The 17522-nt window shown below is 42.3% G+C and overlaps 2 protein-coding genes across 9 annotated transcripts in view; both read right to left on the bottom strand.

Moving 5' to 3' along the window:
• Nucleotides 1-17522, bottom strand: part of DDHD1 (DDHD domain containing 1) — an 85786-nt gene that overhangs the window by 49845 nt on the left and 18419 nt on the right. For 5 of the 8 annotated variants that reach the window (XM_062205118.1, XM_062205110.1, XM_062205112.1 and 2 more), the window contains exons 2-3: nucleotides 1410-1583; nucleotides 797-817 (exon numbers count right to left, since the gene is read on the bottom strand). In XM_062205118.1, the coding sequence (XP_062061102.1) occupies nucleotides 797-817; nucleotides 1410-1583 (195 nt within the window). The remainder of the gene's footprint in view (nucleotides 1-796; nucleotides 818-1409; nucleotides 1584-17522) is intronic. The other 3 variants (XM_062205111.1, XM_062205114.1, XM_062205116.1) reach the window with 1 other exon arrangement.
• On the bottom strand, nucleotides 15352-16453 carry LOC133769386 (E3 ubiquitin-protein ligase RNF146-A-like). The gene is given in 2 exon segments (XM_062204579.1): nucleotides 15352-16140; nucleotides 16143-16453. Coding segments are annotated over 2 exon segments (879 nt in total). The 5' UTR covers nucleotides 16447-16453; the 3' UTR covers nucleotides 15352-15565.

Here is a 17522-nt window from a genome sequence, read left to right as displayed (position 1 = left end):
TATCACAGATACAGAAAACATGCTATTCTTCCTAGAACCAGAGCAAAGTATTATTTCTACAGCAATTGGCATGAATGCAGTTACAGCACTTAGACTGAACTGCTCTTTAGATATTGATATGTAAGAATCTTCAGCTTTATTTTAACAGTGAAATATGAAATACTCATATCTGATTCTGCAGATTAGGAAAATGAGATTATTTAGAATTCCTAGAGTATGGCATCTATACATAATAGACACTTTTATTATATAAATATTACATTTAATCGCCAGTCCATTCACAAGTCACAACTTCCCTAAATTATGCAGACTTTTAATCAAGTATATACAAAAGACATTTTACTTTGGTCTAGGCTAACTATGCAATTTCCTTGTTTATGACACATGTGCATATATGTATGGCCAGAACAAGATAACAGAGAGCAAAGAGTAGAAGAGAAAAACATGGGATGTTAGTAACAAAAGCAGACAAAAAAAATTTCCAGCTAATTTAAAGCTTACTGTTTTCTCATTGGTTACATTATAATAAACAATTACTTCCAACCACATGACATTTTTCTCAAGTTGCCTATGTAAACTACTTTATCAATATTGAGCTCTTCTGCTTTAAAGATGTTTCATGAGGGAAAGGAAAATAAATCATTCAATTCACTTTTTTAATTCCCAAGATTCAGTAGGGCTTGCCAAGAAACCTCCCAAATAAAGGCAAGCATGGATGAAGAAACGCTTTAAGAAAAAAAAAAAAAAAAGGTAAAGAAATCTACAAATTCTAATCTACCTGTACAGTTATACTCACCAGAATAGTTGATTCCACTGCCTGCAGTAAATGGAATAATAGAATTTTTAACTTTACCACATATATTGAAGTTTGCTCAAGACTCAGACATAAAACAAAAACATGGCAATCTTGGCTATTACATGATATTTTAAACTACTGCAAACATATCCAAATGCTAGGGAAATATAACAGGCAGGTTGTTTCAAATTAAAAACAGATATGGTTATCAATAGGATACAACTAAGATATCCAAAAAGGTAATCACATTTTTAGCTTCAGAAACAGAAACATTAAAATATTAACAAAACTGTCCTTTATTATCAGGACTAGAACTTATTTGGCAAGTTTAACTTTGATTATTAAAAAGTACTACTTTAGAGAGTATAATAATTTGTACATTTATAGTAAATTGTGCTAGCATCAGGCCACTGAGCATTAAGTAAAATAAAAATTGAGATAGTTCAGAAATTCATAATTTTTAATTCTAGATTAATAATCAAATATTTTGAAGAATCAAATTTTATAAACTCCCAAACTTCCTGAACTACCATATCAAACATATGAACTATTCCAAATGCTGCAAAAATTCACATGATTTACGGAACAGGGTGAATGGACTGACTGGTCTTACCTTCTTTTCCGTCTATGGATTTTGACACTTCAATATCAAAATTTTCCTCCATCTGCCGACCCTTAAAACAACTGAGATGCTCCTGCTCAATTAAGTTACTTTCTTCTTCTTCTAGAGGCTGCCAAGTACCATCAATAAACCACTGTCCACGCATTACTGGTATTTTATCAGCCTCTGAAAAGAGAAAACAGAATTATACATTTTACAATCCAACTTTCCAAAAAAAGACACATAGTAGCCACAATCACATTTGGCTACTACTCTCACAAAAAACCTACTTTTAAGATTCAATACATGGCCGGCGCCGTGGCTTAACAGGTTAATCCTCCACCTTGTAGTGCCGGCACACCGGGTTCTAGTTCCGGTCAGGGCGCCGGATTCTGTCCCGGTTGCCCCTCTTCCAGGCCAGCTCTCTGCTATGGCCCGGGAGTGCAGTGGAGGATGGTGCAAGTCCTTGGGCCCTGCACCCGCATGGGAGACCAGGAGAAGCTCCTGGCTTCGGGTCAGTGAGATGCGCCGGCCGCAGTGGCCACTGGAGGGTGAACCATGGCAAAAAGGAAGACCTTTCTCTCTGTCTCTCTCTCTCACTATCCACTCTGCCAGTCAAAAAAAAAAAAAAAAAAAAAAAAAGGAAGATTCAATACATGACGGCATTGTGGCATAGCAGGTAAAGCCACCGCCTGCAGTGCTGGCATCCCATATGGACGCTGGTTCGAGTCCCAGCTGTTCCACTTTCCATCTATCTCTCTGCTATGGCCTGGGAAACAGTACAAGATGGCCCAAGTCCTTGGGCCCCTACACCCTCACAGGAGGCCCAGAAGAAGCTCCTGGCTTCAGAGTGGTTCAGCTCTGGCCGCAGTGGCCATTTGGGGAGTAGATCAGTGGATGGAAGACCTCTCTCTCTTTCTCTCTCTCTTCCTCTCCCTCTCACTGTAACTCTACCTGTCAAATAAATAAAATATTTTTTAAAAAAAAGACCCAATACAATACAATCATTTAAAGTTTTAAAATCCAAATTTGCAGTCAGAGTTTATAATTTTTACAACACACAGTTTATTTACATTAAATAAATAAACTTCTGCTATGTGAATATTAGCATCAGAAAGTAAGAGGAACAGTTATCTATACAATTGAGATCCTGAGCAACCAAAACTAGTAAGCTAAAGGGTTAAGACATGTTTCACACAAGGCTTTGGGGATGGCTTCAGCGTCTCAGAAAATCTTGATAAAAAAAACCCCAAAGTAGTATTTATTTATTTGAAAGTCAGAGTTACATGGAGAGAGAAAGAGAGGCATAGAGAAAGAGACGGGGGGGGACGGGGGGTAGGTGTTCCATCCCCAGTTGTCTGCAACGGAGCTACACCAATCCGAAGCCAGGAACCAAGAGCTTCTTCCAGGTCACCCACCTAGGTACAGGGGCCCAAGCACTTGGACCACCTTCTACTGCTTTTCCGGGCCACAGCAGAGAGCTGAATCAGAAGTGGAACAGCCGGGACTTGAACCGGCGTCCATATGGGATGTTGGCACTAAAGGCAGTGGTTTTACCCACTATGCCACAGTGCCGACCCTGCAAAAGTAGTATTTAGAACATATGTGGTAGTAGTGTACTGTACTTCTTAGGGCTGTTTGGATATTTTAGGCTCCCAGTTAGTATATAAGGATAAATGTAATTGTTAATTATAGTAACTTATTTACCTATTTTAGAAAAATTAATCAAGAAAAATATTTTTTGAATAACATTTCTTTGACTACACAATTCCTAAAGGCCTGTACCTTTTAGATGTTACTTAAAAAAACCTGTCAGTTTTTAAAAATTTATTTATTTATATGCCCACCCCAGTTAAGTCACCTTGATTCTTTAAAAATATATTTCTAAAAGCAAAGCAAAATTAAATCAAAACAGAAATAACAAAACCCTAAAAGGAAAAGGAAATGAAACAAATGAACCCAACTATGTAGGAGGGCTGACAATTTAATCATATAAACAGTGATGATTTCAAGTGTATTTTAAAACACAGTAATTTGTACATGAATATCAGGAAATAGCTATGAACAAAAAGAACTGCAGTAACTATGTAATTAGCAATAATACTGATATTGTGACTTTGACACTGTAGGTTAAATGTGTCAGTTTCATTAATGTTAGGAATTCAGATTTGTAGCACTGGATGAGAAATAAATATAAAAATAAAAGAAATAAATAAGTCCTTTAAAATTACAAATTTCAATTAGTTATGTCAGTATGAGCTAATAATGATGTACTTTTTCTTTAAAAAATGACCTAGCTGGAAAAGACACTGAAACAAAGATAAACCCAGTGTAAGTGAGAACTTCTAATATAAAAACTGGGATCTCCAGTATCATTTTCCACACAAGGAAACCAAGAGTCCTTGAAGAAACAGCTAATTCCAGCTCTGGGCCAGGAAATGTACTTCACGGGTAGGGAACCCTTAGGGAACCCTTTTTCTCCAAAGGGTGGTACAAATATGAATATTTATAATTCATGGGCCACACAAAATTATCAACTTAAATATCAGCCTGGAACAGATCTGTTGAATTCTGTGTCTCACCTGTGGTTGCCTGGCAGACCCAGGCCTTAGCCTGACATGGGGCCGGACCTTCCCCACCCCTGTAACCAGATGATCTAGAAACATCTGGTCATACAAGACTTATACTGTCACCTGCGAAGATTTCCTGTATGTGTTTCTGTTGCTTCCTGCATTCAGCTGTATTCTGCTATTCCAATCCTGGGGTTGTTACAGTTTTCTGTGCTATCTTGCACAGAGATACTAAAACATATCTCCATTATGAATTATTATGGCTCTTAAAATTCTAAGTATACTCTGTCATGGTACTGCACTCTCAAAAAGTTTTTTGCTTAGATTGTACACTTTTGAGACTGCGATTCCTGATCTCAACACTTCTATTTGCCTTGATATTTTAACCTTTTAAATCACCATGTTTTATTTTAAAATTTATTTGAGAGGCAGAAACAGAGATAGAGAACACGCTCACCCATCTGCTGGTTCACTCCCCAAACGCTCACAATGGCTCCAGGCTGAGTCAGGCTGGGCTAGGCCAGCAGCTCAAGCTGGGAGCTCAGTCCAGGTCTCCCACAGAGGTGGCAGCAATCACTCACTCAAGCCATTGCCTGCTTCCTCCCGGGGTCTGCATTAGCAGGAAACTGGAGTCAGGAGCTGAAATGGGTTTTGAACCCACACACACTCAGACGGGAAAAAGCATCTTATACCCTAGGGCAAAATGCCTGCCCTCTCACTGTGTTTTAGACAGGTCTCTTGTATGCAGCACAGAATTGGGTTTTGCTTTATGAAGCCATTTACTTTTTTTTTTTTTTTTTCATTTAATAGGTAGATTAAGTCCATTTATGTTTACTGATATGACTGGTTTGTCTGAATTCAACTTTGTATTCTTTTATATCACCACATTTACTATCCATATGTAGTATTTTTGCTCTTTGTGATACAGGTTGAGCATCCCTAATCCTAAAATCCTAAATGCTCCCAAACTAAAACATTTTCAGTAAAATTTCCTTTCTGAAGTAAAATGCTGCTTTACTGTAGCTTTCTTTTGAATATTGTTCCTATTTACTTTATTTGAGAGGCAAAGAGAATGTGAGTGAGCAACAGTATGTGTGTTCTACCCCCAGTTCCCACAATGGCTGGGCCTGGGCCAAAGCCAAGAGCTGGGAATGCAACCCAGATCTCAATGTGTAGGGCAGGAACCCAATTATCTTTGCCATCAGCACTGCCTCCCAGAGCTTGCATCAGCAGGAGTCTGGGGTCCAGGAGCTGAAGAGGAGAATGGAACCCTGGTACTCTGGTGTGGGACGTGGGCATTTTAAATGGTATCTTAACAGCCAGGTTAAGTGCCTGCCCCTAAGTATCAATTTTAAAAGAATTATTTATTTATTTTGAAAGAGTTGCAGAGGCAGAGGCAGAGAGAGAGAGGTCTTCTACCAGCTGGTTCACTCCTCAGATGGCCAGGAGCCTTCTCTGGGTCTCCCATGTGGGTTCAGGGGCCCAAAGACTTGGGCCATCTTCTACTGCTTTCCCAGGCCATGCTTTTACTCACATTTTCTGTACTCCTCTTCAAGCAGTTTTGTACAGCATTTGATACATTTCTATTCCTGGGCATTTGTGGATATGGGTCTTAGTTAAGGGATATTTCCTTCTGTAGATTAGTAAAAAGGAGCTCCTCCAATGGATGAAGCTGTGGTGGAGCTGGTAGGTGGGGCATGGGTCGCTGCTGTGCCGTGTGTCTCCATTTCTCCAGGACCTTTACTGTTGTTCTCCCCTCCCTCCCCAGCTGCCGAGCCTCCCAGAGGGGCTGCCTTTTCTGGGTCTACTCTTCCAAGGAGCAATGCTTTCTGATTGCTCCTACTTCTAGGCCCTGTTACTTTCACAAACCTCCCCTGGAAACATATCTCTCTCTGCCTCTAAGATTTGTTTATCTATCTGAAAGGCAGAGTTACAGAGGGAGAGTGAGATCTTCTATCCACTGGTTCATTTCCCAAATAGCTGCAAGGGACAGACCTGGGCCAGGCTAAAGCCAAGAGCTTCTTCCGGGTCTCCCACATGGATGCACGGACCCAAGCTCTTTGCCATCTTTGCTGCTTTTCAAGGCGAATTACCAGGGAGCTGGATTGGAAGTGGAGCAGCCAGGACTTGAGCCAGTGTCCATATGGGATGACAGCATCACAGGTGGTGGTTTAACTCACTATGCCACAATGTGAGCCCCTAAATACATCTTTAATTACCAAGTCCTAGGTCTGTGTTAAATTGTGGCAGCTAGTGTTGGGAACTTCCTCCTCCTGAGAGTGATCTTATCTGTCCTATATTTTAACCTCTGTTCCTTTCTTCTTTTTCTTTCCTCTCACAGTTGCTTAATCTTCTCCCTGTCCCACTCTCCACACTCACAGGTTTGAAGCAGTAACTGGAGTTGTTGTAATTTGATTTTTTTTTTTTTTTTACAGGCAGAGTTAGACCGTCAGAGAGAGAGAGAGAAAGGTCTTCCTTTTCCGTTGGTTCACCAACCCAAGTGGCGGCAACGGCTGGTGCACTGCGCTGATCTGAAGCCAGGAACCAGGTGCCTCTCCCTGGTCTCCCATGCAGGTGCAGGGCCCAAGCACCTGGGCCATCCTCCATTGCACTCCTGGGCCACAGCAGAGAGCTGGACTGGAAGAGGAGGAACCGGGACAGAATCCGGCGCCCCAACTGGGACTAGAACCCGGGGTGCCGGCGCCGCAGGCAGAGGATTAGCCAAGTGAGCTGCGGTGCCGGCCATAATTTGATGTTTCTTTTTTTTTTTTTTTTTTTTTAATTTATTTATTTTTATTTTTTTGACAGGCAGAGTGGATAGTGAGAGAGACAGAGAGAAAGGTCTTCCTTTGCCGTTGGTTCACCCTCCAATGGCCGCTGCGGCCGGCGCATTGCGCTGATCCGAAGCCAGGAGCCAGGTGCTTCTGGTCTCCCATGCGGGTGCAGGGCCCAAGGACTTGGGCCATCCTCCACTGCCCTCCCGGGCCATAGCAGAGAGCTGGCCTGGAAGAGGGGCAACCGGGATAGAATCCGGTGCCCCGACCGGGACTAGAACCCCGTGTGCCGGCGCCGCAAGGCGGAGGATTAGCCTGTTAAGCCACGGCGCCGGCTTGATGTTTCTTAAGTAAAGACAATTGAAAGTGTGTGGTATCATCCGCCCGTAATGTCAAAGGTGCGAGTTATGTATGGTTTGTGTGTATGTGACTGTGTGAGGAATCCTTTTTGGTTTTATGGCTTTTACCAGAGAGTTAGACTTCAACAGTTGCTATTTATTACCTTCCAGAACCAGAAACTCATTTCATTGAATCTCAACAATAATCTTAAAAGACAGGTATTATTTTCCCGGTTTTACAAATAGTAAGCTGAGTCTGAAACTAAGTAACTTTCTCAAAGGCATACAGCTAGTATGGCAAGAAGGCTGCAACCAATGTCTGACTACAGAGTTCATTCAAGCTCTCTATTACACAATGCAACCTATGTTCTCAAACAGGAAGAACACCTTTATAGCAGTCCCCCCTGGAAATACAGGCTTTTTAGCTGAACCACAAATAGCCATGGAACACATTAGCTTCTAGAGGAAAACAAAACAGAAAACAAACTTGTTCCTCCTCACGTGCTCCCTAAGTAGTGAATGGCACACCACAGCGTTCAGCCAGTCACACAAGGTAGAAACCTGGAAATCATCCCAAACGCCTCCTTCTCAAACACTTCTTACAACTGTAACTGGACACTAGGTATTGACTGTGAAATCTAAATCATTCTGAGATCCATCTCTTACTCGATAGGCCTACAGTTATAATTGAAGTTCATGCTCTCATCATTTCCTGCTTATTTTATTTCAGATGTCTAAATGCAGCATCTCTAGTTTAAATTCCACAACATTCTTTTACCACCACCAGACGATGCTTATGTACAAATGTGTATGAGGCAGCAGAAAAACACACAGGTATATAAAAACCCTTCACTAACTTGCTCCTCTTTAAGACCCCAATCCATCTTTCCAAGTATTGCCAAAGAATCATTCTAAAATACAAAGGCATGTTATTCCAATACTAAAACTGTTTTATGACCCTCTACTGATTTCCAGATAAACTCCGAGCTTCTTAGGATGGTACTTAAGGGGCTGGCACTGTGGCATAGTGGGTAAATTTAAGCCACCGCCTGCAGTGCTGGCATCCCTTATGGGCACAGGTTCGAGACCTGGCTGCTTCACTTCCACTCTAGCTCTCTGCTGATGGCCTGGGAAAGCAATGGAAAGATAGCCCAAGTGCTTGGGACCCATGTGGGAGACCCAGAAGCAGCTCCTGACTCCTTGCTTTGGATCAGCTCCAGACACTGCAGCCATTTGGGGAGTGAAAGAGTGGATAGAAGATCTCTCTCTGCCTCTGCCTCTCTGTAACTCTGCCCTTCAGATAAAATCAATCTTTTTTTTTTTTTTTTTAAGAGATGGTACTTAAGTTTCTCATGTTTTTCCTGTGACTGCCTCCTTCAGCACTCCCCTGCAACTTCAGTATGCAATCATCTACCCAACATCTGAGCACCTGTCATGAACTAGGCACAAAGATGGTTTGCAAAATGCACTGTGCTGGGTCTTTCTTTCTTTTTAAAAAAGATTAATTCACTTGAAAGGCAGAAGGACAGAGATGGATAGATCAATCTCCCATCTGCTGATTCACTCCCCAAATTCCCTCAGCAGTTGGGGCTTGACCAAGCTGAAGCCAGGAGTTGGGAACTCAATCCTTGTCTCCCACATGGGTGGTAGGGACTCAAATACTTAAGCCATCGCCTGCTGCCTCCCTGCACACACACCAGGGGACTCTGAAACCCAGCGGAGGCCATGGCTTGACTCTAGGTACTCTTGGGTGCAGGCATCCCTACTGGCATCTTAACACCTGCACCCAAAGCTCATACTTGCTTTCTAAAAATTTATACAGTGAGATCACAACACAGGATATACTCTTTTATTTGGTTTCTTGAGTCAGTTATAAATGTGGGATTATTTTGACAGTTAAAGTACTTGCCAAATGTGAGTGTGTGAGAGCTATGAGAGATGTTCTTGGCCTAGCTACATCTACCATTATTCTAAATACTGTGGAATAATATACATCACCAATAATCTGCCAGTTATATTCTGTAATAGACACTGAATCCCCAAGCTGGGAATCTGTCCTCCACGGGACTCAGTCACATACAGGTAGCACTCTCCTTTTAGGAAAGGGCTCCCCCTTTACACTGGCTCAGACTCACAACACCACACACCAGGCTGCCCCCATCCTTGGGTCCCCTCCTAAACCAGTGTGGCCTTGGAGTCCCACACTAACCATCACCCCTCAAGGTCATTCTCACCCTACTTGGCCTCCAATAACCTAGGCCATCCTGCTGGCTGTGCAAAAACTTCTCATCAACCTGGACTCTGAGGTTCCAGATCAGGCTGTCTCTGCCTAACGAGGGGCAGGAGGGTAGAAGGAAAAGAAGGGAGAGCTAAAGTATTGGTTCTCAGTTACCTGGTTTTGGTCCCCAAAGGACCCTTGGTAAGATGGTAAGATTTTTCATAGTCACAACTGAGAATGGAAGCAGTGCCACCGACCCTAATAGGTATAAGCCAGGGATGCGGCTGAATAGCCTACAACGCACAAGACGTACCCTCTCTCTCCCACTCACAACAAAGAATTATCGGGTCCAAAATGTCAACAGCGCTGGGGCTGGGCAACCTTGGACTAAGAGTACCTTTTAAAACAAACATGCTATCTTTTCAGAGCTATCCATGCTTCCAATTATCAAATTCCAGAAGGTATTTTACAGAAACTGAAAAGTCCAGAGATGTTATAAAATGTTTATACAGTACTAACAGAAGACAAAACAAATTTATAGGGGGGAGCGGCAAGATGGCGGAATAGGAAGGGAGCACATTGATAGTTCAGCAAGACACACAGGTTAATAACAGTGGAGATACTGCAGGGTCAAGGAAGAGTAGGGGAAGAAACAGCAGCGGAAACTCTTCCGGAACTAGTGATTCACAGTGGACCTGCGTGGAGAGCGTGGAAGCCCAAGTTCGGGACACCAGCAGCAGACTCAACGCACCAGCTCTGGAACGCGAGCTGTGCGGAATTACTTCCCTTTTGAATCAAAAAGAGAAAGAAAGAAAGAGAGATTTACCACGCCTAACCTGGGAGTGTCATCTTTGACACACCCTCAACCCTGAGGAACCAAACACAGCTCTCAGGCCACACTTATCTCAAGCCTCTAAGGCTCCACTGAAAGCAGACAGTCCACTTAATATAGAGCCATAGTGTAACAAGAAAAAACACCACAGTGAAGAAACCAAATATCTCCAACATGCCATACAACAAAGACAAAAACCGAGGTAACAAGAACAAGGAAGACACCATGACGCCCCCAAATGAAAAAGACACCCCAATTCAAGATTATGAAGATGATAAGATAGAAGAAATGCAAGAAGCAGACCTCAAAAAATTGATAAGAACATTAAGAAGTTCTCAAAAACAAATTCTTGAACTACAGAAATCCTTAATGGACAAGATAGAAAATCTCTCTCGTGAAAATGAAATATTAAGGAGGAATCAAAATGAAATGAAACAACTAGTAGAACATGAAACTGTGATAGTGACAAAAAACCACAATGAAATGAAGAACTCAATAGATCAAATGACAAACACATTAGAGAGCCTTAAAAACAGAATGGGCAAAGCAGAAGAGAGAATATCAGACTTAGAAGACAAAGAACAGGAAAGGAAACAGGCAAACCAAAGAAAAGAAGAAGAAATTAGAAATCTAAAAAATATTGTCGGGAATCTACAGGATACTATTAAAAAACCTAATATTCGGGTTCTAGGAGTTCCTGAAGGCATGGAGAGGGAGAAAGGATTAGAAGGCATTTTCAGTGAGATACTAGCAGAAAATTTCCCAGGTTTGGAGAAGGACAGAGGCATCTTAGTACAGGAAGCTTATAGAACCCCTAATAAACATGACCAAAAGAGATCCTCACCACGACACATTGTAATCAAACTCACCACAGTGAAACATAAAGAAAAGATTCTAAAAGGTGCAAGAGAGAAACGTCAGATTACTCTCAGAGGATCTCCAATTAGACTCACAGCAGACTTCTCATCAGAAACCCTACAAGCTAGAAGGGAATGGCGAGATATAGCCCAGGTACTAAGCCGTGGCTCAACAGGCTAATCCTCCGCCTTGCAGCGCCGGCACACGGGGTTCTAGTCCCGGTCGGGGCACCGATCCTGTCCCGGTTGCCCCTCTTCCAGGCCAGCTCTCTGCTGTGGCCAGGGAGTGCAGTGGAGGATGGCCCAAGTTCTTGGGCTCTGCACCCCATGGGAGACCAGGATAAACACCTGGCTCCTGCCATCGGAACAGCGCGGTGCGCCTGCCGCAGCGCGCCGGCCGCAGCGGCCATTGGAGGGTGAACCAACGGCAAAAAGGAAGACCTTTCTCTCTCTCTCTCTCACTGTCCACTCTGCCTGTCAAAAATAAAAATAAAAAAAAAAAAAAAGAGAGAGAGAGAAAAACTGCCAGCCCAGAATATTATATCCTGCAAAGCTCTCATTTGTGAATGAAGGTGAAATTAAGACTTTTCATAGCAAACAGAAACTGAAAGAATTTGATGCCACTCATCCTGCCCTGCAAAAGATGCTTAAAGATGTGTTACACACAGAAACACAGAAACATGGTCACCAATATGAAAGAAGGTAAAGGAAGGAAACCTCACAGCAAAAGATCATAGGAAGCTCAATTTCTCTTTGACATAGAATTACACTCTGATGCTCTGTTAAAACAATGTGTTAAAGTAATCTAAAAACAAAAAGCAATTCAAATCAATTGGCAATCTACAAAAAGAGTTAAAGATTTTAAAAGCTATTATTAAAATTGCTATATTGGTCTATTATGCTATGTTATATGTGTGTACATATTGTATGTCCACATGGGGAAATTTTATTAAGAGTTTTATTTTAAATGGCTTATAGATAAGATTGTCCATAAATTTAAGCTGCTAAAATCAATCAAAGATACATTTTAATTTGTGTGACCTGAATCTGTGTATCATATGTTTTAAACGTGTTGGTAGAAAGAAACTAAAAGCATTTTACATGGTTGTGCTTAAGTTTACTGGTTAAACAAACTACACCATGTTAGATATTTAAGAGGTGTTTTCAAATACATGATTCTTAAATTTTATAGAAGGCATTGGACCTTCTGGTAAATATTTTCTTAAGTTGTTATCTAATGGTTGAAACGGTTTGCTAAGTATTCATGTAATATTGCTATTGTCAGCAAGCGATCTAGGACTTGCTCCCTCATTTCTCTATTCTAAGCACAACTTGTTCTTTCATTTCTCTATTCTCTTCAAGGTAGGAAACTAATTCTACTATAAAGGAATCTGTAGGACGCACAATTTAATCTTTAGACCTTATAAAAGAGATGGCTAACATTTTTCTGTAATAGCATAGCCAAAATAAGAGCTTAAATAATAATCTCATAGCTAGATTCTCTTCGCCATCAGCGAAGTATACAGTAAGTAGAAAAAACCTCCCTTTCAGACCAAAGGGAAAGAAAGTTTTAAAGTGAGAATATAATTTTCCTCATGGGCATTGTCTACCTTAGAAAAACTACTACAGAACATGCCTGTGACTATAGACTTGTAGTTCAGGCCACCGAAGATTAGAGATGGGAAACGGGCACTCCCTTGACTTGCATCCTCTGGTCTGCTTGAACACAAACCAGGAGGAAAAGAAAGCTAGGCATCAGAAGCAATGGGTGGCAGGGCTATTAATGGCTGATCTGTACAGTGATCTGCCCTCAAGGAGACCCAACAGGCCAGCCCACTGCAGTGGCTTTCAATGTGGTAAGCCTGGGCTTCAGCAGAAGTCAGCTTGTGAAGAGCCCTGGCAGCTCTGCCAAGAGTTGGATCACTGGAAATGGACCTGCCCTGGAGTCAAAGGATGCCACAGATCTTATTGGCTCTAAGCTGAAAAGCCCTTCACTCAGCCCAACTTCCAAAGTGACCACTGCAGCTGGGGGGATGGTCAAGTAGGGTCAGCAACATTGCAGGCAGAACTGTAAATTGCTTGTTAGAGATGCCACCTGCCTTTACCTGGCCAGCTCTCCTCCCAGCCCAGCCAAGTAATGAAAGTCAACAGAGTGCCTTCTCCTAGGAGGTTCACACCTCCCTTAGGATATACCCCATGTGAAGAGATAGATAGGTCTGGGCCTCTTAACTTACAAGGCCTAAAGCCCACCAGATTATTATCAAGCCCCTTCTATCAGGTTCTATTTGCCTCTCAATCAGAAAACTTAATTGTAGTTTAGACAGCACCTTTCTTAGCACATCTAATAATGACTCTGTCCTTTGTTCTAGACCCTGTCTAGCACACTTGGGCCTCATTCCTTTGTAATCATAACCTCTACTCTACCACCAATGGCTCTACTCCCAACCTGTGTGTGCTGATGGTCCTCTTCCCCACTTCATGCTGTATAATTGTTCAAACCTGGTAAATGCCACTCTTAGGATCATTGGTTACTATCCTCACTCTGTCTTTTATGACCTTGTCTAAATATGATCAGAGTCGGCACACTTGGAAGGCTTCCATAGCCTTGGCAACTCATGACGACAGCCTAGGGTGGTTACTGGTGCCATAAACTAGAGTGTCAATTTGTTGGGTCAACAACAAGAGCCACTGTGCACTTGCTCCTCATGTGGGATCTCTGTCCTTAATGTGCTGTACATTTTGATTTAATGCTATAACTAGTACTCAAACAGTATGTTTCACTTTGTGTTTCTATGTGGGTGCAAACTGTTGAAATCTTTATACTAAATTTATCTTCTGTATATAAAGAGAATTGAAAATGAATCTTGATGTGAATGGAAGGGGAGAGGGAGCGGGAGAGGGGAGGGTTGTGGGTGGGAGGGAAGTTATGGGAGGGGGAAGCCATTGTAATCCATAAGCTGCACACTGGAAATTTATATTCATTAAATAAAAGTTAAAAATAAAATAAAATTAAAAAAAAAAACAAATTTATATATGAACAGTGTAATCCTGTTTTTGTACAACCCACACATTCAGTAAGTAGTTAAAAGAAATGGAAGAATGGAAACTAGCTGTTACTAGTGAGTATCTCAGTGAGGTGGGAATATATAAAACTTTGTTTTTATCTTATATATTTCTGCAATGTTTGGTATTTTATAATGCACATGGGTTAGTTTTACATTAAGGAAGAAGAAATTTCAGAAGGACTGCTGGGTGACCATCCTCTCCCCTGTTCCTTTTAGCAGAATATCAATTTAAACAGCTAAAGGATTATTATTTTTTTAAATATTTTTATTTATTTATTTATTTGAGAGACAGAGCTACAGACAGAGGGAGAGACAGAAAGAAAGGTCTTCCATTTGATGGTTCACTCCCCAAATGGCCACAACAGCCAGAGCTGGACTGATCCAAAGCCAGGAGCTAGATCGTAAGAGCAGCTGGGACATGAGTCAGCGCTCTTAAGGGGTGCCAGCGTCACAGGTGGAGGCATAGCCTACTACGCCATGGCACTGGCTCCTAAAGGGCTACTTCTAACGTCCTTCCAGTCTCCTGTGCAGCTAGGGTTGGCCATGTGACCCAGTAGAAACTGCCGGGTAGAACAGCTTTTCCAGCTGTCCCTCCTTATTTTCTGCCACCTGTACGCCTTGCACTCCTGAAAAGACTAAGTCACCTACACAGATGGTTACTCCTTCTGTGAATAACAGAAGGAGGTTCTACTCCTGACTACAGGACTCTAGGTACCCACACTTCTCTTATGTGGACAGAAATACACCCATTTGTGACCCAGCCACTAGTATTTTAGATTTTTTATTATGTATAGCAGAATATAATAATAACTGATGTATACCTGTACATATATAGTTTTTATTTTTTTATTTGATAAACTCTAGTATTTATTAAATTATAAATCTTGTAATCAAAAAGAAAAATGCAGACCAAGGGAAATCTCAAACTACAAAGACTAGACAGCAAAGCATATGGGAATGAATGCCATGAAGTGTGTTACAAAGATTCTGAAATGTAAGTGATTAGCTGTTTTTTTTACATTTCCATTTCAGTAACTTTACTATAAAATAGCTGTTATTTTTCTATTTTAAAATCCCAAATTCATTTCTAATCTTATATTAAGCTTCCTGTTCATAATGATAGCAAACATCTCATGGTACCAAATTTTAGTAATGGTTTTATGCCAATCTATGCATAAAAGTAAGATAATGAAAGAGTCAGATGATGACCATTAATGCACAGGTAATACACAAAAGAACTGGCCAAAAGAACTAAAAAACTTAAAACACAAAACTATAAACAAACCTCAAGAAAACTGGGTTATTACTAAATAGCTTTCAACTATTAACACCCAAGCTCCTTAAATAAATTTCTCAACAGTGACATGTTAGACATTTTAATTTCAGATCTACCCTTCCCATACCCCTTCCCACCCCAACTCCCAAAATGCACTACGAGGGATGAGTATAATGTTATGTGGGCAGAAATTTACAGATAACCATTGCAACCTTGAGCAAGGATCTGAAGACTTTATTTAAACTTCAGTTACTGTGCACTGTCCATCAGGCCTTCTAGATCGGACACTCACTGTTCCCCCTGCTACTGATCGATCAGCTACTGTCTGGTTTGCATTAGGAACCAAAAGTCTCTGTTGAGTCAAAGAGTGCTGTGCAATAACTGCAGATACTTCCTCACTATCACTACTGGCATCTGATTCAGTTTCCTCAATGGAGGTGTCTGGTACCCTGCCTGAAGATGGTGATTCATGATCTTCTTCGCCTTCCCCTCTGTGACTCCTTTCAGCTATGTTGTCTCCACTGAGCTGTAAATGTGCAAAAGAGTCTTCCAAAGAGGTGCTTGCATCAGGAGATGGTGTTGCAGGGCTTGTTAACTGGCCATCTACTGATGTTAGAGGCCCTACAGACGACGCCACTGGAGGCTGAACAGAAGCTCCGCTCTGTGCTGATACACCGTCCGCTCCATCGGCAGAGCTCTCTCTTGCTAGGTTTACGGCACTAGTGTCACAGTCCAGCCTAAGTCCAGCGACTCCCTTCTTTGGTATATCTATTATATCTCGCTTAATCTTCCTACGACGTCCATGTTCATTTCTCCATTTCCTCTACTTGCTGCCTTGAGTTCCTCTGGTGACAACAAAGTTGGCTTGTCAAGGAAATCCTCAGGAATTTCTTGTCGACAAAGAGCACATCGTTTTCCAAGCCATGAAGCTCCCTTTACACACAGATAGCAGAAAACATGTTTACAGGGCAGACTGACTGGGTGAACACAAGTTTGAAGACAAATGGCACACTCAGGGACGGTGAGAGAAGGTGCGGTATTAGAACAGGACTCATTTGCTTTCTTGTTCGTAGGAAGCACGTTTATCGAGTGATCAATTTCACCACAGCCAGCCATCATTTCTATTATAAATCCCACAGATGCCTGCCAGGAAACTAAAAGATCTTCTTCACCAGGAGTCAGCCAGTTTGTAGTATTTTCTCTTCCACTGCTTGTTCATTCTTTGTGCGGGCCCTGACCCCGCCGCCGCCCCTCTCCGGGCCGACAGCAGGCCAACCGGGGGCGTGTTAGGATCCCGGAGCGGCAGGCCTTCGCCTGACCTCCGCGAGGGCGGCGCCTCGACTCCCTCCTCTCCGGCCACAGCCCCGGCCACCTCGCCGTCTTTTCTCTCCGGCCTCGGAGCCCCCATATATAGTTTTTAAACCTCACCTCATTTTGTAGAAATAGAATGGCAATGGCTGGCGCCGCGGCTCAATAGGCTAATCCTCCGCCTTGGGGTGCCGGCACGCTGGGTTCAAGTCCCGGTCGGGGTACCGGATTCTGTCCCGGTTGCTCCTCTTCCTGTCCAGCTCTATGCTGTGGCCCGGGAGTGCAGTGGAGGATGGCCCAAGTGCTTGGGCCCTGCACCCCATGGGAGACCAGGAGAAGCACCTGGCTCCTGGCTTCAGATCAGCATGGTGCGCTGGCTGCAGTGGCCATTGAGGGGTGAACCAACGGTAAAGGAAGACCTTTCTCTCTGTATCTCTCTCTCACTGTCCACTCTGCCTGTCAAAAATAAAAATTAAAAAAAATAAAAAAGAAGAAAAAAAAAAAGGATGGCAAGATCTGGAGACATTTGTCACACAATGGACCACGGAGAAAGGCACCAAGGGGAAACCTTTCACAAAGCTAATGTATATAAAGAATATGTTGGGATCACAGAAGCACAGCATTACTTTTTTATTTATAACAATACTCATTGGAAATCAATTTATGCCTCCTTCCTGGAAAATGAATACGTCAAGCCACTGAACACAGCAGTAGCCCCTAACTGCCACAAAACACGGAGAGAGTGAGTCCTGGGTAATGGTGACATCATGAAGCTCTGCCAGCTCTGTCACAAGGTGTCTATCACAGGGTCTGGAGGGCCCAGGTTCAGCCTCCTTAACTCCCTGAATAATTAAAAATGGCTAAACAAAGCTGATGTAAATTTAATG

The sequence above is a fragment of the Lepus europaeus genome, chromosome 11 (assembly GCF_033115175.1).
Source record: "Lepus europaeus isolate LE1 chromosome 11, mLepTim1.pri, whole genome shotgun sequence".
NCBI lineage: Eukaryota > Metazoa > Chordata > Mammalia > Lagomorpha > Leporidae > Lepus > Lepus europaeus.
Note: the sequence above shows the minus strand (reverse complement) of the source record. Positions and strands in the feature narration are given on the sequence as shown.